The sequence below is a fragment of the Bubalus kerabau genome, chromosome 4, assembly GCF_029407905.1.
Source record: "Bubalus kerabau isolate K-KA32 ecotype Philippines breed swamp buffalo chromosome 4, PCC_UOA_SB_1v2, whole genome shotgun sequence".
Taxonomy (NCBI): domain Eukaryota; kingdom Metazoa; phylum Chordata; class Mammalia; order Artiodactyla; family Bovidae; genus Bubalus; species Bubalus kerabau.
The window spans coordinates 105,128,929-105,155,509 of record NC_073627.1 but is presented as its reverse complement, the minus strand read 5'-3'; the positions used below and the strand labels follow the sequence as shown (position 1 = coordinate 105,155,509).

Sequence of the window (26,581 nt, the reverse complement as noted above, 5' to 3'; positions counted from 1 at the left end):
CCGTATTATGGTATTGAACTCCCAAGTCTGCAGTCATTTTATAGTTAACTGTGTTATCTTCGAAGATTTTTCAACAGAGTGACATAATCCAATCTTTGCAAGATTTTGGTGTGCAAGATTAGAAGATGACAGGAAAGAGGGAAAAGCTGTATGTGTGTCTAAGGTATTACAGCTACCCGTTTTGAGGCATGAGAGGCGGGAGGACGTGACTTGGCATGAAGCACAGTGACAGTAAAGGAAGCCACTGAGGTTAAAGTGACAAAGCTTCATGTCTAGTAAACAATGGCCTGGTATCTGAAGACTTCGGTTCCTGGGCATGGTGCTACTGCCAGTCTCGCAGTGTTGCTGGTGTCTTCCCCAAGTGTAGGGAAGGAATGACACTACCTCGCAGGGTCACAGAGGGGAGCGAGGGGATAAAACTGGCTGCGTGCTCAGCACTGTCTGCCAACAGGGTAAAGCGCGCCAATCCTGTTTTCTTTTCTATTAAGAAAAAGCGGGGGGAGATTATACCATCCACATCCCAGAGATTGCCGTTAGTGGTGGGCCTAAGTACCAGACCTGCTGTTCACTCCCCTTACCCCTACGGGGGAAAGACCCGAAGAAACTGGCAGGGAGGGTGTGTTACAGAGCGTCCGCTCCCAGGCCTCTCCGCAATCCACCCCCAGCCCCAAAGCTCCTCCAGCCGAGAGCTGTTGCCGGGGCCCGGGCGCCGCCCAACTCCAACGCAGGCCAATGGTAGCTCGGCCTGGGCACCGCCCAGCCTCAGTGAAGGCCTATAGCGGCGCGGCACGGACACCGCCCTGATTCTCCTCCGGCCAATAGCGGCATGGCCCGGTGCGGGGGACTGCCTCCAGCAGGGCGGGTAGGTGGAGAGGCGGTCACCGGCTCCGCCTCACTCCCCTCTGACCCGGTGTCTCGTCTCTCTCTCTTCCTGTTCCAAACCACGTGGACGCGCCGGGGGCTGCAGGAGGGAACCCAGGCCGCCCCTGCCGCTGTCGCCGCTACTGCCAGTACCGCGACCCCCTCGCCCATCCGAAGTCGCCTCGTCCCTACTGCCCGCAGCTTTGCGGAGGGCGTGCACATGGCGAGCCAGGCGCACTCCCTCAGCTACTCAGGCTGCAACTTCTTGCGCCAGCGTCTGGTCCTGTCCACTCTGAGCGGGCGCCCAGTCAAAATCCGAAAGATTCGGGCCAGAGATGACAACCCCGGCCTCCGAGGTAACTCCGGGGCGCGCAGCTCGCAAGGTGGGCGCAGGGCCCGAGGGGCGACCGCGCTCTTGCCCTGGGGTCCGGGAGGCAGGGAGCCTCCAGGTTCCGTGGGCGCGTAGGGGGCTCGCAGTGCGTCGCCCCCACACCAGAACGCGCCTGAGGTTGTGGGGAGGCGGGGTCGCGCCCCGAGTACTGAGCTTTGGTGCGCGCGGCGCTCCGCGTCTCCCAGGCGCTGGTAGTAAACAGCTACACGTTTTCCAGCACTACGTGTTGCAACATATCCCAGGCATCGCCCCCTCGTTTATCTTGAGTCTCTCTTGCTCTCGCTATTAACCTCTCAAAAGAGAGAAACAGTTTGTTGGACCGACATGTGGTGAATGGGCAGATGAAAAGACGGAGAGAGATGTGGAGAGAGCGAAGTACCACTGGTTGGTATTGTCCCCTGTCCCAAAACCGGTCTCAGAAGCAGATGTCCCCTTGGTCGCCACCGGCTGTCCGTGTCGCCATGATTTCTCGGCCGCCCTCACACATCTCCTTGCGTGTGGATTAAAGAATTTTTTAAAATTCTGTGTTTATTTTCAGCCGTGACTGTGATTGGTTTGTGCAGGACAGAAGCTTTGAGATAAATTTTTAACAGTCATGGGCCTAATTGCCTTGACTTTAGTAAAGGGTTGGTGACAAGTGCTAAACTATAGGCTTCAGAGCTCTCTTATTGCCCTACAAGGTGAATAGGTGAAAAATACGGCCCCATTTAAACCCATGTCAGGTTAACAGTGTCCGAATTTCAACTGGTCCCCCGGCATAAGACTCATATATTTAAAAGCTTCTGTCTGGTTATTCCAAATTGGAAAAATCACTTCAAGAAAAAAAGAAAACCTCTCTGCATGTTGAAGGAGAAGAGGGTTTGTGGTTGGTCCTGGGAGCTTTCTAGGCCCTGTTGGTGTGTTTGATTTTGCACTGGTTCCTATACTCGGTGGCCAGCCGATTTCATCATCTTTCTGAATGCATTTTCTGGATGTTTCTGCTTCTCTTGAAGGGTGATTGGTTGCACATAAGGGGAAATGTCATGTCATTGATGGAGATAGAAGGTTCGTAAGGAAAGAACCAGATGAACCCCTGTACCACGGAGGGGAACCTGGTGACAGTGAGAAAGGCTTCTGTTGGTACATGATTATTAGTGCCCTCACTGTCCTGAAGAAGTTGAGGGACCGCTAGCATGGTTTTTGCCAGGTGCTCTTCCTCTCAACATTTCTTAACCTTAATTTTGAGTCTGACTCTTGGGTGAAGCAATTGCTTGATGGCTCTACTCTGGCATTCCCTATCAACTCTCCCATTAGCCCCCTATATTAGCCTGCTGCTGCTAAGTTGCTAAGTCAAGTCGGTTGTGTCCGACTCTGTGCGACCCCATAGACGGCAGCCCACCAGGCTCCCCCATCCCTGGGATTCTTCAGGCAAGAACACTGGAGTGGGTTGCCATTTCCTTCTCCAATGCAGGAAAGTGAAAAGTAAAAGTGAAGTCACTCAGTCGTGTCCGACTCTTAGCGACCCCATGGACTGCAGCTTACCAGGCTCCTCTGTCCATGGGATTTTCCAGGCAAGAGTACTGGAGTGGGGTGCCATTGCCTTCTCCATATATTAGCCTAGAGAACTCATAGCTACCTGGATGTGGTGTGAAGACAGGGTTCTAGGAACACTGGGGATAGCATTTTTAAATAGAAGTACTTTAGCTTCTATTTAAAGTACTCAGTGGTAAAGAATGGTGGCTCAGTGGTAAAGAATCTGCCTGCCAAATCAGGAGACGTGGGTTCAGTCCTTGGGTGGGGAAGATTCTCTGGAGGAGAAAATGGCAACTGACTCCAGTATTCTTGCCTGGAGAATCCCACGGACAGAGGAGCCAGGCAGGCTACAGTCCATAGGGTCACAAAGAGTCAGGCAAGACTGAGTGACTGAGCACACATTCATACATTAGCCTGTAGACCTGGGATTTCTAATGGAAATATTGTGCCCATGAGATATAATTTAGTGATGTTTCCCTTTCTCCCTCCTGCACTGTTTGTGAGTATCTTTTCACTGCCACACACATGAATGGAGCTTGAGCACTTGGCATTTTCCTGAAAAGATACCAGACTCTGGTACCTGGGGACGGTATTACTGGTTAGCAGAAGTGCTGGTATTATATGAGGAGCACTCTGTATAGCCTTATTTGCCTTACCTTATTAATATACTAGGGGGTAAAAAGAGACCCTTAATTTAGACCTTCTTGGCTAGATTCAAGGCCTCAGAAATTCTGTAGACATGTACTTAATTTCTAAGGAGAGAACTAAGATATACGTATATACATGCATTCATAGATATAGATATATATATATATATGTCATACATTCATATGTAAGTGTATATACATACACACATATAAATACATGTTGCCCCAACACATGATGTGATCATAGTCATATGAGTCTGTAGTAGCTTCAATGGAGATGTAGCCAACAAATGTCTTATCTGTCATCTGTCCCTTTCTGACTCTTCCTGACTTAGATTCTGAGAGTTGGAAAAAACTAATCATCTCCAATAAAATTTTGCAGCTCAAGTGCACGAATTATATCTCCTGAAGGTGCTTACTTAAATATCTCCTCTGGTGTGAGCTTTGGAGAGTGGAGGTGGCATCTCTGGAATAGTGATTCATAAAAGGTTCATTGAGCCCCAGGTCGAGCATAGCTTTGTGGAGGTGTAAACATGAGAAGCTCATTGCTCCATTCTCAAGGAGCTTTCTGAGGAAGAGCTGAGAGAGTGAGTATCCTGAGTAACTTGAGGTAGGAAGTTGTAATGGGGCTCCTCAGAGTTAGAGCAACGGCGTGCCTAGAGGTTATGATGAAGACTCTCTGGATCTTCTGATCTGACCGGATAGGACTGAGATGGTGGCTTTGGGAATTGTTGCTGAAAGAAACAGCTTTTAAGTCAAAAAGTTCTTCATTTTCTTTATTTTGTGGAGGTGTATATCCTCCGAGGTGGCACAGTGGTAAAGAATCTGCCTGCCAATGTAAGAGACGGAAGAGATGTGGGTTCTCTCCTTGGGTTGGGATGATCCCCTGGAGTAGGAAATGACAACCCACTCTAGTGGGAAATTACATGAACAGAGAAGCATGGCAGACTACAATACATGGGGTTGCAAAGAGTCGGACATGACTGAGCACACAAAGATGATGAATAAACTGTTCATTTGTCATGGTCATGGTAGGTTGGGAGTTGAGAGCTTGGGCTCATTTAGATCTCTGTTTAAAATAGGGTTCTGCTTTTGCTATTAGCTATTGGAGCTCCTGAGCCTCAGTTTTTTTCATCTGTAAAGTGAGGCCATTACTACAACTTCAGAGGGTCATGTGAGAGTTAAATGAAATAGTGCTTGAAAGTGCGCTCAGCAGACCCTGGTGTGTAAGAAGAGTAAATATTAGCTGGTTTTATTTTTTGTAACTTCTGTTCACTGATATAGTTCCCTTGTCTGGCATTCAAAATCTGTTCCTGCTTCTATATGGAAAATTTTCAAATATTTAATTGTACCTTCTCTGTTTTCTTTTCAGTCTAAAGGTTTCCTTTTAGGTGATGGCTTCCAAATATTTGTGTGTTATATGTATAATGTAGTGGTTCTTAGGCAGGAGCAGTTTTGCTCCCCAGGGATATTTGGCAGTGTTTGGAGACATTTTTGGTTGTCACAACTGAGAGGCTGCTCCTGGCACCTAGTGGGTAGAGCCCAGGGATGCTCCTAAACATCCTACAGTGCACTGGACACCTCCCCACACAAAGAACTATTCTGTGCAAAATACCAGTGCTGCTGTTGGAAAACCCTGCTCTACCAGACTTAACTGGGTGTCCCAGGTGGCTCAGTGGTAAACAGTCCACCTGCCAATGCAGGAGATGTGGGTTCAATCCCTGGGTAAGGAAGAGCTGAAGAAAGGAATGGCAACCCACTCTAGTGTTCTTGCCTGGGAAATTCCATGGACAGAGAAGCTTGGCAGGCTACAGTTTGTGGGGTCCCAGAAGAATCAGACACAGTTAGTGACTAAACAACAGCAACAACTGAATATAATTGTTAAGCTTTTTCTTTTCTTCATATCTGTAATGACTGGGAATAGCAGCATGAGGTACCAAGAAAACTGCAAACAGATTCAGAAGGGGATGAGACACAGCTGAAATTGTGGTTTCAGCTGGATTTGTTAATCTCTTAAATAGAATATTTTTGTCTCCTCTGAACGAGGAATTGTAAACGATGAGAAGAATTTGAATCCCAAAGAAAGAAGATCCTGGAATAGTTTTTATTGATTATGCAGCTACAATGTGTAATATTTACTTCACTTTTGAGGAACATGAACGATTATATTGCCTCATTAGAGTCTTTCCATCAGTGAGGAGGAAATAAATATTCTTCTGTTGCTGTTTTACTAAAGGTAAAAAGGCAAAACATGGTTAAGTAAGATAGCTGGTGAAGTTAAATATCCAGTCAATAACAGAGCCAGAAGCAGATGGCAGCCAGCTCCAGTCGGCAAGACCTATTCTCCCAACCAACTGCTTGGTGGACTTGAGTGTTCCTCAGATTATAAAGCAGCTGTCCAAAGTGCTTCGGTTTCTGGATTTCATGAGGGCTGTATGCTGCAGGGTTCAGTTGAATTAACTTTTTCTGGGTAAAGGTGAGGTCCATATGGAAAGAATTCACAAGAATGATGATTTTTTAAAAGTGGGAATACAGAAATGATGGACTTGGGTAAGAGTCCTGATTTAGCACTTAGGACATGGGATTGCTGCTACCCATGTCCCTGAGTAGGTCACATGTTTGCTGTGAAACTGGAGAGAGGAGTTATTTGGTCCTCGGGGAGTGCTGCACGTGGCTTAACCAGATGAGTTTCTGAAAAAGGAGGGGTAAGTGAAATTTTAATAAAAAGAATCCTTTAAAATGTGCTGAGGAAACATGCCACATGGAGGTCCTTAAAGGTAAAATGTCTTTTGGCAAACTGATACATTGTTTTGGGGATAAATCTGGGTGTTCATGAATTGGATTTTGTAAAAGGATTGTAAGGGCAAATTATTTTTCTTCTCTGCTCTCAATACTTCTGACACCAGATGTGTGGGGTTTCCTTTCCATACCAGGTAGTTGTCCAGTTCCCAGTGGACATTCACTGCTGCCGGTGCTAAGTTGCTTCAGTCGTGTCTGACTCTGTGTGAGCCCATGGACTGCAGCCTACCAGGCTCCTCCGTCCATGGGATTTTCCAGGCAAGAGTATTGGAGTGGGTTGCCGTTGCCTTCTCCGGGACATTCACTGGGTGTGCTACAAATTTAACTCAATTGTGAACTACCTCGGTGGTGATAGCATCAAATCCCACAGGTTAAGGACTTAATCTCAAATCTCAGTCACAAGCCCAGACCATTTATACTTCGTAGCAACCAGTTATAATTCGGGGGTTCCCAAACTCCCTCCTGAGGTCTAATAATTTGCTAAAATTATGTCTCATGAAGCTCAGGGAAATATTTATTTGCATTTACCAGTTTATAATAAAGGATATAAAAGATAAAGATGAGTAGTCAGATGAAGAGATACATAGGGTAGGTCCAGAAGAGTCCTGAAGTAGGAGCTTCCATCCCTGTGGAACAGTGGGGGTTTGTTATTCTCCCAGAATGTGGATTTTTTTGTTTTGTTTTAAACTAACGTGAAGTTCTCTCCTTGTTCAAGAATTTTTAGCAGGGTTTGATCTCCAGGCCCACCTCAACATCACACAACCCCCCGTAGAAGTCAGTAGGATTGAAAGTTCTAACCGTCTAATCTTTTGGTTTTTCAGGTGACCAGCCCCATCCTGAGGCTGTCTTGGGGCTCTACCCTAAGTCACCACAGCAGCATAAACTCAGGTGTGCTCAAAAGGGACTCTGTATGAATAGCTTTTAAAGTAGACCCCTGTCATTCTGAAACATCCAAGGTTGTTTTTTTTGTTTTGTTTTGTTTTTAGGAGGTCTGTGCTGGGAACAAAGACTAACTATATTTCTTATTATACCACAGGATGTACCTATACTTTATTTCAGTATGGTCTGGGACTCAAAGTTGTTGATAAGTAACTGGAATCGGGGGATGCCTGGCCACTATACTAATGATAAGTGTAGATTTCGTATTCCTACCAGTATTGAAGGAATGATTTAGTTTCTTTACATTCTTGCCAGCATTTGGTGTCACTATTTTTAACTGGAGCCATTCTGATTAATGTGTAGTGCTGTCTTGTAGTTTAATTTGCACATTCCTAATGACTAATGACCCTGATGCTGGGAGGGGTTGGGGGCAGGAGGAGAAGGGGACAACAGAGGATGAGATGGCTGGATGGCATCACCGACTCGATGCACTCGATGCACCGACTCGACGCACATGAGTTTGGGTGAACTCCGGGAGTTGGTGATGGACAGGGAGGCCTGGTGTGCTGCAATTCATAGAGTCGCAAAGAGTCGGACACGACTGAGCGACTGAACTGAACTGAATGGCTAATGATATTGAACAACATTTCATGTCTTTTGCCATTTTCTACTAGGATTTTTTTTTTCTGTTAAGTTTGAGAGATCTTTACATATTCTAGTCCTTTGTCAAATATGTGGTTTCCTAGTTCCTAGTATTTTATCTCACTCTACAGCTTGCCTTTTTATACTGTAACATGGTCTTTTGCAGAGGGAAAGTTTTAATGAAATAGAATTTATCAAATTTTTCTTTTACTGCGTGTACCTTTGGTGAAAAGTTTAAGAACTGTTTGCCTAGCCCTAGACCTGAATATTTTCTTCTTTTTTTTTCCTGTAAGTTTTATAGTTTTACATTTTATATTTAAGTTAATTTTTGTATGAAGTTTAAAACTTAGGTCAGTGTTCATTTTTTTGCTTATGAATGTCCAACTGCTCTAGCACCATTTGTACAAATGGCTATCTTCCATTTAATCCCTTTTTAACAAATCACTTTGTTAAAAAAATATTGGGCATATTTGTGTGGGTCTCTTTCTGGGTTCTCTGTTCTGTTTCACTGACCTTTATGTCTGTCCCTTTGTCAGTACCACACTCTCATGATTTTTGTTGTTCAGTCCCTCAGTCGTGTCTGACTCCTTGTGACCCCATGGACGGCAGCACACCAGGCTCCCCTGTCCTTCACTATCTCCTGAAGTTTGCTCAGATTCATGTTCATTAAGTCAATGATGTCATCCAACCATCTCATCCTCTGTTGCTTCCTTCTCCTTCTGCCCTCAGTCTTTCCCAGTATCAGGGTCTTTTGCAATGAGTTGGCTCTTTGCATCAGGTGGCCAAAGTAGTGGACCTTCAGTTTCAGCATCAGTCCTTCCAGTGAATATTCAGGGTTGATTTCCTTTAGAATTGACTGGTTTGATTTCCTTGAAGTCCAGGGGACTCTCAAGAGTCTTCGCCAGCACCATAATTTGAAAGCATCCATTCTTCTGAGCTCAGTCTTCTTTATGGTCAAACTCTCACATCCATACAGATCAGGTGGTCGGGTATTCCCATCTCTTTCAGAATTTTCCACAGTTGGTTGTGATCCACACAGTCAAAGGCTTTGGCATAGTCAATAAAGCAGAAAGAGATATTTTTCTGAAACTCGTGCTTTTTCCATGATCCAGCAGATGTTGACAATTTGATTTCTGGTTCCTCTGCCTTTTCTAAAACCAGCTTGAACATCTGGAAGTTCACTGTTCACATACTGCTGAAGCCTGGCTTGGAGAATTTTGAGCATTACTTTGCTAGCATTTGAGATGAGTGCAATTGTGCGAGTTTCAGCATTCTTTGGCATTGCCTTTCTTTGGGATTGGAATGAAAACTGACCTTTTCTAGTCCTATGACCACTGCTGAGTTTTCCAAATTTGCTGGCATATTGAGTGCAGCACTTTCATAGCATCATCTTTTAGTACTTGAAATAGCTCAACTGGAATTCCATCACCTCCACTAGCTTTGTTCGTAGTGATGCTTCTGAAGGCCCACTTGACTTCACATTCCAGGATGTCTGGCTCTAGGTGAGTGATCACACCATTGTGATTATCTGGGTCATGAAGATCTTTTTTTGTATAGTTCTTCTGTATATTCTTACCACCTCTTCTGAATATCTTCTGCTTCTGTTAGGTCCCTACCATTTCTGTCCTTTATTGAACCCATCTTTGCATGAAAAGTTCCCTTGGTATCTCTAATTTTCTTGAAGAGATCTCTAGTCTTTCCTGTTCTGTTGTTTTCATCTATTTCTTTGTACTGATCACTTAGGAAGGTTTTCTTATCTCTCCTTGCTATTCTTTAGAACTCTGCATTCAGATAGATATATCTTTCCTTTCCTCCTTTTGCCTTTTGCTTCCCTTCTTTTCTTAGCTATGTGGAAGGCCTCCTCAGACAACCATTTTGCCTTTTTGCATTTCCTCTTCTTGGTGATGGTTTTGATCACCGCCTCCTGTACAATGTCATGAACCTCTGTCCATAGTTCTTCAGGCACTCTATCAGACTTAATCCCTTGAATCTATTTGTCACTTCCACTGTATAATTGTAAGGGATCTAATTTATGTCATACCTGAATGGTCTAGTGGTTTTCCCTATTTTCTTCAATTTAAGTCTGAATTTTGCAATAAGGAGTTCATGGTCTGAGCCACAGTCAGTTCCTTGACTTGTTTTTGCTAAGTGTATAGAGATTCTCCACCTTTGGCTGCAAAGAATATAACCAATCTGATTTCAGTATTGACCATCTGGTGATGTCAATGTGTAGAGTTGTCTCTTGTGTTGTTGGGAGAAGAACATTAAGAGACATATCAATTTTATCAAAATATATGGGAGCCTACCAAAGAAAAATTTACCAGTCTAAACACTTTGGTAATTAAGAAGAAAAACAACAGAACAATGAACTGAGATATTTAGAAATGGAACAAATTTACAAGCCAAAAACGAAATGAAAATATTTTAAAGGAAGAGATAAACAAAATGGAAAATAGCAAAAGACATCAAGTTAATTCATTAAAAAAAATACAAAACAAATCAATAGACTCATTCATTTGTAAAAGGAAAGAAAGTATGAATTAATAAAATAAAACACGTAATTAATGTAAAAGATCAAGAACATTTGTGGTAGACTATTCTCTATTATTTACTGATACATTTGGAATTGACATAGTTATGTAAAAAGATAACAAATCAAAATAGATAAAATGAAATTTTTAAAGACACCCAAAGATAAAACCAAAACAAAAGGAATGCAAAAATTCACCAAGTAATAAATAGAAAAGAGCACTGAAGTTGCTAGAAAATTTCCCCCAATATTCAATGAAAAATAATTCTTATTATTTTACACATTCCAAAGAACAAAAAAGAATGTATAGAGATGACTTCTGGAGAAGGCAATGGCACCCCACTCCAGTACTTTTGCCTGGAAAATCCCATGGACGGAGGAGCCTGGTAGGCTGCAGTCCATGGGGTCGCTAGGAGTCGGACACGACTGCGCGACTTCACTTTTCACTTTCACTTTTCACTTTCATGCATTGGAGAAGGAAATGGCAACCCACTCCATTGTTCTTGCCTGGAGAATCCCAGGGACGGGAGAGCCTGGTGGGCTGCTGTCTATGGGGTCGCACAGAGTCGGACATAACTGAAGTGACTCAGCAGCAGCAGAGATGACTTCAGTTGTAGGGTACTTAAGAGCACCACACACAAAAAAATTAAATTACAAAATAACCTCATTTAATGAGGCCAAATGAAAAGCCCTAAATAAATCTTTAAAAAATAGATCATAACAAATTTTTAAACTATCCAGTATGATTAGGAAGGGTACATCTCAAGAATTGGCTGCAGATAAAACACATGGAAAAGTATAACATAATTAAATGTAAGGTTAAACACAAAAATGAGGGGGAAAAAAATCACATAACCAACTTAACTGCTACTGAAAAGACACCTGACAAAATTGAACGTCCATCTCTCAGTAAACTGTTTCAAAAACCATGAAGAATAAATTTATCAGATGTAGTGGTTTCCACATGAAAATAGAAGTTCAAGGAGAACATCTTCATGAGCTTGGTGAAAGCAAAGATTTCCTTAAAAGGCCACAGAAAGATTTATAAATTGGGTTCTCACACACTAGCAAGGTAATGCTCAAAATTCTCCAAGCCAGGCTTCAACAGTACGTGAACCATGAACTTCCAGATGTTCAAGCTGGTTTTAAAAAAGGCAGAGGAATCAGACATCGAATTGCCAACATCCACTGGATCATAGAAAAAAAGAGTTTCAGAAAAACATCTCTTTCTGCTTTATTGACTATGCCAAAGCCTTTGTGTGGATCACAACTAACTGTGGAAAATTCTGAAAGAGATGGGAATACCAGACCACCTGACCTGCCTCCTGAGAAATCTGTATGCAGGTCAAGAAGCAACAGTTAGAACTGGACATGGAACAACAGACTGGTTCAAAATCGGAAAAGGAGTATGGCAAGGCTGTATATTGTCACCCTGCTTATTTAACTTCTATGCAGAGTACATCATGCGAAATGGCAGGCTAGATGAAGCACAAGCTGGAATCAAGACTGCTGGGAGAAATATCAATAACCTCAGATATGCAGATGACACCACCCTTTTGGCAGAAAGTGAAGAGGAACTAAAGAGCCTCCTGATGAAAGTGAAAGAGGAGAGTGAAAAAGTTGGCTTAGAACTCAACATTCAAAAATGAAGATCATGGCATCTGGCTCCATCACTTGATGGCAAATAGATGGGGAAACAGTGGAAACAGTGACAGATTTTATTTTTTTGGGCTCCAAAAGCACTGCAGATGGTGACTGCAGCCATGAAATTACAAGATACTTGCTCCATGGAAGGAAAGTTATGACCAACCTAGACAGCTTATTAAAAAGCTGAGACATTACTTTGCCAACAAAGGTCCATCTAGTCAAAGCTATGGTTTTTCCAGTGGTCATGTATGGTTGTGAGAGTTGGACTATAAAGAAAGCTGAGCACTGAAGTATTGATGCTTTTGAACTGTGGTGTTGAAGAAGACTCTTGAGAGTCCCTTGGACTGCAAGGATATCCAGCCAGTCCATCCTGAAGGAAATCAGTCCTGAATATTCAATGGAAGGACTGATGCTGAAGCTGAAACTCCAATACTTTGGCTACCTGATGCGAAGACCTGATTCATTTTAAAAGACCCTGATGCTGGGAAAGATTGAAGGCAGGAGGAGAAGGGGATGACAGAGGATGAGATGGTTGGATGTCATCACTGACTTGATGGACACGAGTTTGAGCAAGCTCTGGGAGTTGATGATGGACAGCGAAGCCTGGTGTGCTGTAGTCCACGGGACTGCAAAGAGTCAGACATGACTGAGCCACTGAAATGAACTCACATGATTTATAATTTAGGAAAGATGGGATGTGTTTAAGGTCAAATAACTTATTATTTGTCACATTCTGCATAATTATATAAAATATGTAAATGCTTTATATATATATTATTTCCAAGTGAGTGAACATCCTTTAATTTATTCTGAGACTTGGGTATATATTTGTAATTTCTACCTTTTTTGAATTAAATGTTGAAAATAGTAAGTCCTAATTTCATGTGTTAATAGTTTGCTGTCTTTTCTTTTAGTTCTGTCTCTGACGGAATTGTAATCACACTGTATATATTACTTAAAATTTGTTTTCCTCAAAATAGTGTGAACATTTTCTTTTGTAATTAAGCAGTTATTTAAGAAATGATGGCTGTGTTGTATTATAAAGACCTTTCATAGGCTATTTAATGAGAGCAGTGTTTATTGGTTCTTTAAATTGTGTTACAGTACCTTTATTTGTTTTTTTTTTTTCAATTTAATTTTTATGTATTTTTTAAAAATGTGTACACATGACATGAAATTCAAAACAAACAAAAAGCGGTTTACGAAGTCTGTCTGTTTCTTTCTCAATCTTCCTTCCGTGTGAAGCAACCAGTGTTGTTGGTTTGTTGTGTTTCTTTTCAGGACTCGTTTTTTCTTTCCATAAATAAGCAAATAGGTACTGTTTCCTTTCTCAGACAAAGGCCATTTGCATCTTACTTTTTTCCCAGTCAATATACTATAGAGATGATTCATATCAGTGTATGAAAAATCTCACTAATTTGATAGCTGCTGAGTATTCTGGTATATAGATGTGTCATAATTTATTTGAGTCATTACAATACTTTTAAGTTGAATCTGTTTCTTGAGATTTGCTCCTTGTTTTTAAAGGGTAGATCTTTGGATTGTATTCCTTTTTTCAGTCCCCTCCTTTAAGAAATGGCTTTTTGCCTTTGGTGAGGAATGGGTGAGGCTTAGTGCCAATATTGAGTGCCACTAAGTCCTCATGTATGGATGTGAGAGTTGGACTTTGAAGAAAGCTGAGTGCCGAAGAATTGATGCTTTTGAACTGTGGTGTTGGACAAGACTCTTGAGAGTCCCTTGGACTGCAAGGAGATCCAACCAGTCCATTCTGAAGGAGATCAGCCCTGGGATTTCTTTGGAAGGAATGATGCTAAAGCTGAAACTCCAGTACTTTGGCCACCTCATGCGAAGAGTTGACTCATTGGAAAAGACTCTGATGGTGGGAGGGATTGGGGGCAGGAGGAGAAGGGGATGACAGAGGATGAGACGGCTGGATGGCATCACTGACTCGATGGACGTGAGTCTGAGTGAACTCCGGGAGTTGGTGATGGACAGGGAGGCCTGGCGTGCTGCAGTTCATGGGGTCGCAGAGTCGGATGTGACTGAGCAACTGAACTGAACTGAACTGAAGTCTTCTAGAAGTTACCAGTCCCTTTAAAGAAATGATGAACTCCCTTCTTTGGGGGTCTAGGGAAGGGAGGTCATTATGTATGGGAGGTAGTACTTAAGGAATCCTGAAATTAAAGGTCTTAAATGGGACAATTTTGTTGAAAGTGTGAAGTATAATAACATGAAAAATTCATAAAACATAAAAGTAGTTCTCATAGGATTATAAAATGAGCATCCGTGTGATGCCATCCAGGTCAAGGAAGAGAGCATTGTGCACACCTTCATTGACCTCTCCCTTCCATGTCCCTAGTTGTAGCCAGTCTCCTGACCATTGTGGCTTTCATGTTGATTCTCCTTATAGCTGTGTAACCTAGTTATGTATTCTTAAACCATCTAGTAAAATTGTGCTTTTGGGGGGAACTTCCTCCCTAATGCTAGATATCTGAAATTCTGTACTCCTAGGAGCAGTCTTGAAGAAGTGAGGTGGCAGGGAATCCTACACATCTTGTTTTAACGAAGTTTGAGGCTTCAGTCTGACTATTATTAGGCGAACTTGAGATCTTTTTCGTACCAGGTGATGGAGCTGTATCTTCACTGTTACTAGGATTCAGGAACTAGCTCTGCATTGGTTCTTTGAGGTATGGCTTCTAAAGCACCTGTTTACTGTGACCTGGGGATGGTTTTTGTCTGGAGGTCTTCATAAGTGCTCATTTTCTTCCTACTTGTGTTCCTCTGCTGGACATTTTAAACTGTGTTCATGCTCAAGGGCCCCTGTGGATTGCAAAAAAAAAACCCCTACTTTCAAAGTAATTTTTTGCTTTGTTTTCTTTACTAATTTATAAAAGCTATGGGGTTTATAATCTTGGACTTTATTCATAAATGCTTGTTTGTCTCACCCATTTAGGCAGCCTGAAAACTTGAGCAAGCCAAGTTTTCTTTTTTTGTGCAGAATACCTCGCATTTTCTATAAACATAGGTAGACAGTGGCATGGCATTAATACATCCTGCCTACATTAAAACATACAGTATTCTACATAAAAGACCATAGAAATAATATGTACTTCAATTTTGTAGCTGACTTAACCTTTCAACTTTCGTGGTGCTACTTCTATGTAACCCAATACATATACAAGTATGTATTGAACTGAGACTAAAATTTCATGAACAGCACCCTTACTATGTAACTGATAGTGTTTATTCTGTTCTAATTTCATTAAAGATAAATGTTGACTGGGGACTCATTAAGTCATCCGCAGGACCTTCAGTAAATCAATTGAAAGGTAGTATGATTTTCTAGAGGAGGAGGTTAGCTTTGAGAGATTAAACTGAGTGAGGCAAACCCAGCCCTGGTTTGGTTTGAAGCATGGACTCTATAGAGAAGGGCAGACTTGGGTTCAAGTCTTCACTCTGCCAGTTGGGCCTTAGCCTTCTGTAAAACTGGAAGCACTTCCTGCTTAGAGGTTACGAGGATTAATATAATGTAAGCATTAACACACAGCTTCTGTTATTAGCCATTATGCCTTATTTCAGGACTTAAGGGAGCTTCTCTGACTTCTAGCCTAGTGCTCTTTGTACAGATTGCAGAATCTGCTGTGACAGGAGTTATGGGACAGCGTTAAGTAACAACAGGTGGATGGGAATTGCTTCGTTGATCTGCTCACCCTTTGGGATCAGTTTAGGTTACTGTTAAGGTCTGTGCTCTCAAACTCTGCTAGTTTATTAGAGGAGTAGGAACTGCCTGACGAAGAAGGCAGTGACAGCCCACTGCAGTACTCTTGCCTGGAAAATCCCGTGGACGGAGGAGCCTGGTAGGCTGCAGTCCATGGGGTCGCTAAGAGTCGGACACGGAGCGACTTCACTTTCACTTTTCACTTTCATGCATTGGAGAAGGAAATGGCAACCCACTCCAGTATTCTTGCCTGGAGAATCCCAGGGACTGGGGAGCCTGGTGGGCTGCTGTCTATGGGGTCACACAGAGTCGGACGCGACTTAGCAGCAGCAGCAGGATCTGCCTGAAAGCATCAGGCAGTCACCATGCCTTCAGTATAGAAGACTTGGTCTTCCTGTTTCCGTTCATGGGAGGGATGTTGAAGCTAAAGCTCCATATGTGTGTGTGTATGTGAAAGAAAGAAGAAGTGAAGTCACTCAGTCATTCTTTGTGACCCCATGGGCTGTAGCCCAGCAGGCTCCTCCGTCTATGGGATTTTCCAGGCAAGAATACTGGAGTGGGTTGTATGTATATAATATCAATTCAGGAGAACAGAGAACATATACTTCTGATTCTTCTCTCTGTCTTTTCATATTTTCACATTTACAATCTACCCCCTCACGTTTTAGAGAATAACCCAGCTTTTGTATTTTTTTAATTAATTTTTTTATTGAAGGATAATTGCTTTACAGAATTTTGTTTTCTGCCAAACTCAACAGCTTTGATAACAATTTATTCATAAAAGTAACTGAAGCAAATTTAAACATTAAAATTTAAACAATAAAAATTCATATAAAATGCTACTGTGAAGAGAAACCTATTTATTAACATTTGGTGTTTTTTTCTTCTAATCTTTTTCATGCATTAAAAAAGTGACAATAATACTGTATATTCAGGTACCTTGTAATAAAATTAAAAACTTAACTGTTAGAAAGTTCTAGATCAATAAGATGATAGAGGAAGGGAGAAAGGGCACTTTGTTGAATGACAGAGGCAGTGACCTTTTACTGTCTCTGAGATTGAAGGGTATTCTGCAGCAAGTAAGAGTTTGACTTTAAAACTCTTTCTTGCTTTCTGTTCTTTCTCTCATTTGGCACACACTCCTGAGATCAGAACAAATGGGTGTTATGCTGCTGAAATTAATATCCCATTAGATTGCTGGTAGAGTTCCTATTTTTTGGTGGAATACAAAAACTGACTTGTTTTTAATAGTTCTACTAAACATACATATGGGCTTCCTAGGTGGCTCAGTGGTAAAGAATCTGCCTGCCAGTGCAGGAGATGTAAGGGACACGAGTTCGATTCCTGGGTTGGGAAGATCCCCCTGGAGAAGGAAATGACAACTCACTCTATTACTCTTGCCTGGGATATCCCATGAACAGAGGAGCCCAGTGGGCCAAGTCCATAGGGTTGCAAAAGAGTTGGACGCTACTTAGCGACTGAACAACAGCAACAGCAAAACATACGAATGCTAGTCAGTGCTTCTCAACTGCTTCAGATTCCTTAGCCAGTGTGCTCACCCAGGTCCTGTGAAGAACCCAGTGTGATGCAGGAAGTAACCTACCCTGCACTGCAGCACTTGGATGGGATCTGCTGTCTGGAAATGACCTAATTGGAGGCCAATCAGTTTTCTTTTCTCCCCACAGATTTTGAAGCCAGCTTCATAAGACTGTTGGACAAAGTAACTAATGGTTCTCGAATTGAAATAAACCAAACAGGTAAGCTCCTTTTCTTCCCATTCCTGAAAGCACTTACATGTACTACTTAAATATTCCTCTGTTACTCACTCTTTTTGATGGTATAAATATTGTATTTGAATGGAAAGACCCAGTTTCCTGTCTGTGATATGATTGTCTGAAGATAGTATGTGAAATTGCCAATTTAAGGGACATATACTTGACTTAAGGAAGTGAGAAGAGTGAAAATTTCAGATAAACAGACAAGCACCTCCTCTCTTTTAAACAATAGAAGTGTTTTATACCTAACTTTATGTACAGCTTTTCAATGTCCATGTAGCTTATGTTGTCACAATAAAATCTTACAACAAACTCTGAGGTAGCTGTATGTGATGAATTTTAATTTTTTTTATTTTGTCTTTTAAAATAAGTTTATATAAGTATGTGCAAAAAATGTGAAAATCCCTTCACCTGTTTCCCCTTCCATTCACTCTCCCAGGGGCAGCCATGGGGACTTTGTCCTGGTCTCCTTTATATGTATTTGCTTTCATTGGCACTTTTGTATCTCAAACCATCAACAGGATCAGGCTGTTCATACTGTTCTGCAGCCAGCTGTTTTTTATTAGCACAGATGTCTCAAGGAATTTGCTTGCCAGGCACATGCAGGTCCATCTCAATTTTTCAGTGGCGTTACATTGTATTCTGTTGTATGGATACATGATAACTTATTTGACTGTTCCCTGCTGATAAACATTTAGGTTGTTTCTAGCTTTTTGTCTAGTTTTTTTTTTTTTCCTTCTTTTTTTTTTTTGCTATTAGAAACTGTTATCTACATTGTATAGGTGATCATGGCAAACATGCTTTGATTGTCTCCATGAGCTATGTGCCTTTGCACATGTATTCAACAGAGGAAACTGAACTTTTCTATGTGTTTTCTGTTAAGGGAGAAACATGTATTCAACAGAGGAAACTGAACTTTTCTGTATGTTGGCTCTGTTAAGGGAGAAGACAAGCTTGGCTTTATAAGTGACCATGGGACTTGATCTGTAGCTGCATTCAGCCATACCTCACAGAGAACAGGTTTCAGGAGTAAAACATCAGATGCCCTTTGCAAGCTATGATTCCTTTAGTCTTCCTTGATTCCTTTACTTTGAAATTGCTGGGGATGTTTTCAGCGGTTTTTATTGGTGATTCAGAGGACAAGAAATTCTGTTGTTTTGGGGTCATATCTGTTGTTTTATGGTCATATCCATAAAACCCGAGACTGCGAGCCACACGGCAGAGCAGTTCTCCTGGGTTCCCTTACCCTACTGCTCTCCACCCGGGTGCCCTTTCCCAATAAAATCTCTTGCTTTGTCAGCACATGTGTCTCCTCGGACAATTCATTTCCAAGTGTTAGACAAGAGCCCAGTTTTGGGCCCTGGAAGGGGTCTGCCTTCCTGCAACAAATGGCGACTCTGGTGGGACTCTTCTTCACTGAGACCGACATCCTGACCACTCGGGGTACTCAGGGGCCAGCTTGCCTGCCAATGGACCAGACCCAGTGGCTGCAACTGGGACCCTTTTGTCCCTGGTCTCCTCTTGACCTGGACAACTGGCCAGAGTGCCCCGACCAGTAAGGAACAAGAGACTTTATTGACCTCTCTCCCCTTCTCTCTCTCTTTCCTCTCCTTAACCCTTCCTATCCTTCCCCATTTTTCTAGTCCCCCGGTCCTGGACACAGGAATCTAGTCGAAGGGCCCTCGGCGTGAGCTGAGGATTGGAGACTGATCACCTCCTCTTGGCAGAGAATTCGAATTCTGGTTCTGGTCTGGTCTGATTTCTGGTAGGGCCGAGTTCCAGTCCTCCCTTCTCTGGAGGCCCAGGGAAAAGTCCCATAACGCCTGAGTATCTGTAGGTGGCAGGAGACGTCTGTAAGGCCACCCCTTTTGCCCCCCTCTCCCGCCTCCTCCCCCTTCTTCTTTCAACCTGGCTTCCTTTCCTCCCTTTGAAATCTTTGATATTAGTACTTGGATCTGAAGTTCTGTGTCTCTATAGGAGGTTTTCTGAGAGACTGTATTCTTATATTTAAGGGCTTCCCTGGTGGCACAGAGGTTAAAGTGTCTGCCTGCAATGTGGGAGACCTGGGTTCGATCCCTGGGTCAGGAAGATCCCCTGGAGAAGGAATTGGCAAACCACTCCAGTATTCTTGCCTGGAGAATCCCATGGACGGAGGAGCTTGGTCGGACATGACTTAAGTGACTTCACTTTCACTTTCTACAGCTTAGTTGAGAAATAAGATATTTATATGATCCTGCATCCTTCCACCTCTTGTGTCTACCCGCCCGCCCCCCCCACCCCCACCCTGCCCCCCTCAGCCTTCATTTTGATGATCTGGTTAGTTTCTTATTTGGTTAATTCGCCGGCATAGACAGATTTTAGTGCAGAGTTCAGTGGTTATAGTCTTTGGGAGTTGGGGGCTTTTGGACCTAAAAGATTGTTTTGAGTCATAAATAGTATTTAGAATAACTAGAGTTTTCTAACTTTGATTAGAATATGATTCTGATAGTGATTATTGTGATTTTGATTTTTTTATATGGTGAAACCTGTATTTCTTGTGTCAAACTCCCAAGCGCTGCTTTCCTTTTGGTGACTGAACCTAGTTCCTTCCTCTAATGTTAGATTTCTTTATTGGTAAATTGTGCCAGGAGAACTTGGCCAGGGATTATTAGTATCAAAAATATATTGTGTTCATTTCTTCATATCCCCTGAATCATCTAGCATATTTTATTTGGTTTTTCCTCTAATATGTAAACCTAGTATGAAACTTTTTGGATGATATGCATATTTGAAAGAATAAAGAAAGATAAAGTGTTTTGACTAAAGCAGTTCAATAATTTTAGACATTTCCATTTGTTACTATTAAATTAAAATAGTTACTTTTAATGGAAATGAGTGCCATAAGTACTTGACTTCTCAAGGTACCTAGTTTGGTGACTATGGTATTGGGGAATCTGATTTCCTGGGCCTAGAAGAAGCTGATTGCTGGCACGATGATTTCAGAACATCATCTGTAAACCCCAACATTGTCACAATCTGAAAGCATGCTGTTGGGAGACTAGGGTGCCTGTTAGGATATATCTCCTCTGTGCCCTGCCGTGACTCTGACAATTCAGATGGCTTGGGGGGGGGGTTTAATTTATTACTGTTTATTAAATTACACTCACAGTTTATTATTGTTACAAGGACTTGACAGTAATGAGTCAGCTTTTGGAGTGAAGTATGTGGGCTCTCAGGAATGGCATTTTGAACTCTTGGATGCCCTTGCCAGACTTTCCCCTTGGGACTGACTGTTTCGTTGCCTTTGTGACACTTTTTTTTTTTTCCTTCTGCTGACTTTCTTTCCTCTGTTATAAGGAACGACCTTATATTATCAGCCTGGCCTCTTGTATGGTGGGTCCATGGAGCATGACTGCAGCGTTCTTCGCAGCATTGGGTATTATCTGGAAAGTCTGCTCTGCCTGGCTCCATTTATGAAGCACCCGCTGAGAATAGTTCTGCGAGGAGTGACCAATGACCAGGTTGACCCTTCGGTGAGTAGTGAGGCCACACCACACTGTGATTTTTGTCTCCTGTCACACCTAACTTCTGAGAAACTAGTTCCTGATAAAACACATTTGTTTTGTTATTTACCTTGAAGTTTAGAGATTAATCACTCCAGAAGGCAGATGAGCCAAGACTCATAATCATCAGATTCAGTGACGATTGTTAATCTTCTTCAAGGTGCCTTTCATTGTTATGTCTAAGAACCTTCTGAACAGATGCTTGCAGTCTCATCGTGTTTGACATGAAATATGGCTCTGTTGACTGAAGTGTGTGAGAGTGGAGTTTTCATAAGGTCATGTGACAGTTGAGGCTGAAAGGCAGCAGATCAGAATTTTAGGCAGAGAATAATATCTTCTTGGCATGCTGCAGCATAATCTTGACTTAGGCTTCAACTGTACACTTTAGGACTTTCTTCTTCTGAGAAGAGTTTGCAGATTTAGAGAAAGGGCATAAGGGCAGGGAAGGTATATATGAGCTTTGCCAGTGTGTGAGCATCAGCAAGCTTCTTATTAAGCGTGCTGTGTTTGTGGGGAGGATAGTTTAATGTACAACTAGAATATTCATTGTGGCTACCACAGCTGTCTTAATGCCAGTCTGGGATGGGTTTTATTGTATGTGTGTGTGTGTGTGAGAGAGAGAGAGATAAAGACAGACAGGTTGGGGAGAGGGAGATTGATGGATTGGAGCAGGCCTGCCTTAGACCTTTCATAGTGAGGCAACAATCCCTACCTTTGGATGCTCTGCTGTCCAGAGAAGGTATCTTCAAGCTGAGGGCCATGATGTGAAGTTCTAACTGAGGATGCTTGTCTTCACCTCGGCAGACATTAGAAGAAGACCACTGAAGGGGTAGCTTCGGAGGCAGATGTGTGTGGCTTCCCTAACCAGGGAAGCCCAGTTAGGTGGTGCAGTGAGCTCCAAAGCAGAGACTGCTGGTATTCACCAGGATGCTGATGAGGTTATAAACATGATTAATATGTTCTTGGGCAATAAAAGGTTTATTCCTGAATTCTTAGGATTCGGGTACATAAACTCTTCCCAGGATCCAAAGTAGAGTGCAAGATCTGATATTCTTAACTGTATGTGAATGCTGCGTAAACTGTTTAGAATTTCAAAGTAATTTCAAGTGGTTGCTTATTTCTCACATTTTCCCGGAAGATTGTAGGAAATGGGTTCTTCAGTTAAAAGTAAGAGGGGAGACCTCGACTATTTCAGATTGGGAGGGGGTGGGGTAAGTGCCTTGACTCTTGGGAAAAGTCCCTGAAGCAGACAGGAGATTTTGACACCATGTATCCCAGTTTTGTATTCTCTTTCTATAATTGCCGGTGATCTTAAAAGTTGTTATCACTGACAGTACTAAAAATTTACATATTTACATATAAATAATGACAAAGATTAATTGGTAGATTCCCTAGAAATAGTATTTTATTCTTTCTAGCAGTATATTAAAAGGCTTTCTTGTAGTTTTCACATGCTACAGGACTAAAATGACCTTGGTTAGTACCTGGCTCCAGCCCAGGATAAAATAAATACACCTAATCCTGGATAAAGAGTAACTTCTTCAGCCTGTGGCTTCTTTGTTTTGAACTTTCTCTTTAATGTGTAGTTTCCCCATCAATTTATGTCCACACCTACTGTCTGCACACAGGGATGAATACGATGAGTTCTGCCCGTAGGGAATGTGGTTTCATGGGGTGAACAGCTGTGAACACAGCCAGGGAGACCACAAGGCTGGATACCTCTGGGCTCTGGCAGACGCACAAGCTGAGTGCTGAGGGCTGGGGAGGGCTTTCAAGAGGAAGGGAAGCCCCAGAGTCAGTCATGGTTTTAGGAAGATAACTGTAGAGCTGAGAGAAGGGTAAATTGCCAAGGTGTCAACCAGTATGAACTTGATGCAGAGGGAAGTGGAAGGGTAGACAAATATGAAGGGCATGGTGGAGGGAGGGGCTTCATAACTCGATAACTAATTGGAGTTGGGATAGGAGGAAGGGGTCACAGGTAACTCCATGATTTCTGTCATGGTTGACTTGAAAGGATAGTGATCAGAAAGAGTTTGACACAGGGAAGAGGAAAATTGTGATGGGGTAATAGTTGATGTGTCTGATTTTGGTCCTGTTCTCTGGGATATTGATGGGATATCCATGGGGGATGCCCAGTTGGGAATTACTGTTTGGAGCCTCAGATCATCAGGATCTTACCTACTGATATTTCACTCTGTAGGAGAATGAGGTTGACTAGTACCGAGGTTGATCACTGTTGGCTTTTTGGCTCAGTAAGTCTGACAGGTGTTTTTCTCTTGGTCTGCACAGTGTGCCGGTGGTGTTGGTGTTGGTGTTGGTGTGTGTATCTGAATTGGTTGTTCTTGTTTGAAACCCCAGAGTTTTTCATTGCAGTAGGTCAGCGTGGCTTCTCCACAACAGCAATCCATCAGAGCTGAGTAGCACCTGCCCTCTTGGGAAGAGGCGTGAGAGCTCCATTTGGACACAGGTCTTAACTGACCTCATCATTCATTTAACGTCCCTTTCTAGCCTCAGTGGGCCAGTTGAGTTTTGGCTTCATGGTTCCAGGGACTGAGAATAGATGAAGAAGAGGAATAAGTATGTAAGGAGTGAGTTGGGGAAGAGGAGCTGGAGACAGTGACTGTGGAAATAGAAGGATTTGGAGGAGCCAAGGAGTTGAGTTCTGAAAAGCTAGGGATGATCCAAGAGTCAGTCCTTGCAGGAGTTGAGTTGGGATTGGGTAGGGAGATGCAGCAGTGAGAAGTTCTGTTGAGCTTTAAGAGAACAGTATCATTAGGGTGCAAGATCACGCACAGGTTCAGAATGAGTAAAATAGAACCATAGAAGGTTGGGAGATTCTTCCAGAATGCTAGATGGGATGTCTTCTTAAGAGCTGAGGTTGGGAATTTTTAAGTGAGAGAAACTTGCACTCATTTGTAGGCTGTAATGGAGAAGGAAAAAGTTAAAATGAGAAGGGTAGAAGGGCTTAATAAGGCCACCTACAGATATCCAGAGGATAGAAGCAGCAGTGATGGGATGAGCCTTGTAAAGGGGTAGGGACATTTTGGAGACAAAAAGATAGGAAATGGGGAGAAATTTTGAGAAGAAAAATTCTAGGAGGTCTACTTTGAGTCTCAGTGATTTGATACTGGTGCCCCCAGTTGATATTTACTGGTGCCAGCAGTTGGTCAGATGGTGAGTGAAGAGTCCATCCTCTTTCAGGGCTATCCTAGCAGGGAAAAGAAGTGGAGTGAAGTCTGCTGTGTCCTGGCCACTTGTTTAGGTGGACCTCTGTCAGTATCTGTATTTATTTGATTCATGAGGGTTAGGTAGATGTTCTTATCACTGTTTCAGACAAGGGAACTGAAGGGAACAGGTTTCTTCCCTTTTTCTGTTTGTTGTGGTGTGTGCTAAGTTGCTTCAGCCATGTTTGACTCTTCTGCGACCCTATGGATTGTAGCCTGCCAGCCTCCTCTGTCCATGGGATTCTCCAGGAAAGAATACTGGAGAATATTCAATTGCCATTTCCTTCTCCGGGGGATCTTCCTGACCCATAGATTGAACCTGAGTCTCTTATGTCTCTTGCATTGGCAAACAAGTTCTTTACCACTAGGGCCACCTGGGAAGCTATGGGTCTGATCATATTTCTACTTGTTGACTGATTGGACTGTAAGGGTGGTGCCTTTGCCCTGAGGTTCCACTTGGGTCAGACTTTTGCCTTTCCTCTCTGACTGCAGAGTAACAGATAGGTTTCCTTGAAGCAGAACCCACAGACCACCCCCCTAGATCCAGTGTGTGGAGCTTGAGGAGGTTATGGAACTTTCTAGTCGGGCCTCTCTTTCTACAGCAGGCAGCCAAAGCCCTGAGGAGAGAGCGTCCGGGCCTCAGAGGCTGTAAGAGGCAGAGTGGGGCTCCAGGCCACAGCTGCCTTTCCAGCCCTTGTCCCACCACAGCGAGGGGCCTGCCCTTCGTGTCAGACGGAGAGTGACCCGGGAGACAGGACCACACCTGGAGTTATATTTGGGCTCCTGACTGGCCCTCAGTCAATTTGACTTCCTCCTATTTGACTCCAGGTGTGGGTGGGATGAACCAGCAGGGGTGTTCTGTTCTCTTGCCTTTCTCTTACCCGGGAGAGCGGGAGGTCGCCTAGCTCCAGGAGTCATGCTCACGGAGCAACCGGCGTCCTTGCAGCCCCCACCTTTTCCAGAATCTGGCTTGGTTTTCTCCCCAGCTGCCCTTCGTACTAGCCTCAACTGAATTCTTCTTGGTTTCAGCAATTCCAAATGCCTATTTTAAGTTTCTGAGTTGTGTGTAGCTTTAATATTTAATTGAAATTAGCTAATCTTTAATGGATTTTCTCAGTAACTGCTTCTGCCCCACCTGATCCATGCTGAACATGTTCCTAGGATACATAGGTCATTTCTACCTCTGGTTAATTTTCTGATATATGAATATTTGGTTGGGGACTGTTCTCTGCCATAAAGCCCTGTTGGAGTATTGTTCTGTTGAATGTTAGCATGTAAGAGTTGGTAGCAACTTGGAGACAGGCAGGCTGAGCTCCTTACCTTAGAGACAAGGGAATTTAGAAGTTGAGATTTTCTTGTTTGAGGCCACACAGCAAACTAGAGCCTGGACTGGGACCAGGGCTTTTTCCCAGAGCCTCTGCTTATGCTGCTTGCCCTCAATGCTTCCTGTTGTAGGATCAGCCCCTGCAGGGCTGAGAAACATCTCTTGTTCCATTGGGAACAAGGAGGGGATTGCTCTTGTTTCCCTAGTTGCCGCTGAGCAGTCACTGACTTCTTGGATAACGTGATTTGAATATCACCTTATCCTCTGTGAGGAATCTGCAAATGAATAAGGAAGGATCGCAGCCCTCCTAGGAGTTTCGAATGAGGAGATGGTAACAGTTGTACTTGACAGTGTCTTGCCATCGACTGTGGATGTCTTCCTCGCACTTAGGGGTTTTCGTTGTTTGCTGCAGTTTGAGGCTGTCTTTCCTCTGAGGCCCCCGGCGCCTTGTAGAATCACCACCACCTTTAACTGCCTGTGTGTGGGTGTCAGCAGGATTCTTAGGTAGAACTGTTAGGCTGAATAATTGATTCACTTTAGCCTGGAGTGCCACCAGCTCTAAACGTGAAATAGTCATGTTGAATAAAGAATACTTAAAGAGGCCATGTCTTTGCTTAGTGTTTATACCTGTAAGAATGAGCAGAGGTTTCAGTTTGTTTTCTGCATGAGCCCAGCAGTTTCTTGGTGCTTTTTGCGTGATAGCATGTGATGCTCATGATGACTCATAAGGTAGGTGTGTACTACTATAAATGTGGAAAAGGGGCTCAGAGAAGCCAGTGGCTTATAAAATCATAGTCTTTAGTCTAGAGCAGAGCCAACCCATGCCCTCAGTTGTAAGCCAGCCTCTTTTCTCTTTACCAGACTGCTTCATCTACCTGGAGGCTAAGCCTTAACCGGCTTTGTGGATTCTTTCTTCTTTCAATCTCAAGGTTTAAGTAACTTTTTTTTTTTTCTGAAATTATTCTGCAGGTTGATGTTCTGAAGGCAACAGCACTCCCTCTACTGAAACAGTTTGGGATTGATGGTGAATCTTTTGAGTTAAAGGTACGAATGTCCAGATTGTTGGTGGCATAAATCAGTGTGAAATATT

The 26,581-nt window shown here is 42.9% G+C and overlaps 1 protein-coding gene across 6 annotated transcripts in view; it reads left to right on the top strand.

Moving 5' to 3' along the window:
• Positions 1 to 814: 814 nt before the first annotated feature.
• RCL1 (RNA terminal phosphate cyclase like 1) overlaps positions 815 to 26,581 on the top strand; it is a 60,372-nt gene continuing 34,605 nt past the window's right edge. For 2 of the 6 annotated variants that reach the window (XR_008713548.1, XM_055578165.1), the window contains exons 1-4: positions 815 to 1,244; positions 17,312 to 17,383; positions 20,738 to 20,913; positions 26,461 to 26,535. Coding sequence is in view for 5 of the 6 variants with exons in the window: in XM_055578165.1 (XP_055434140.1) it covers positions 827 to 1,244; positions 17,312 to 17,383; positions 20,738 to 20,913; positions 26,461 to 26,535 (741 nt within the window). In the remaining variant the exon portion in view is untranslated. Of the gene's footprint in view, positions 1,245 to 7,079; positions 7,099 to 17,311; positions 17,384 to 20,737; positions 20,914 to 26,460; positions 26,536 to 26,581 lie in introns of those variants that run through there. The other 4 variants (XM_055578166.1, XM_055578163.1, XM_055578164.1 and 1 more) reach the window with 4 other exon arrangements.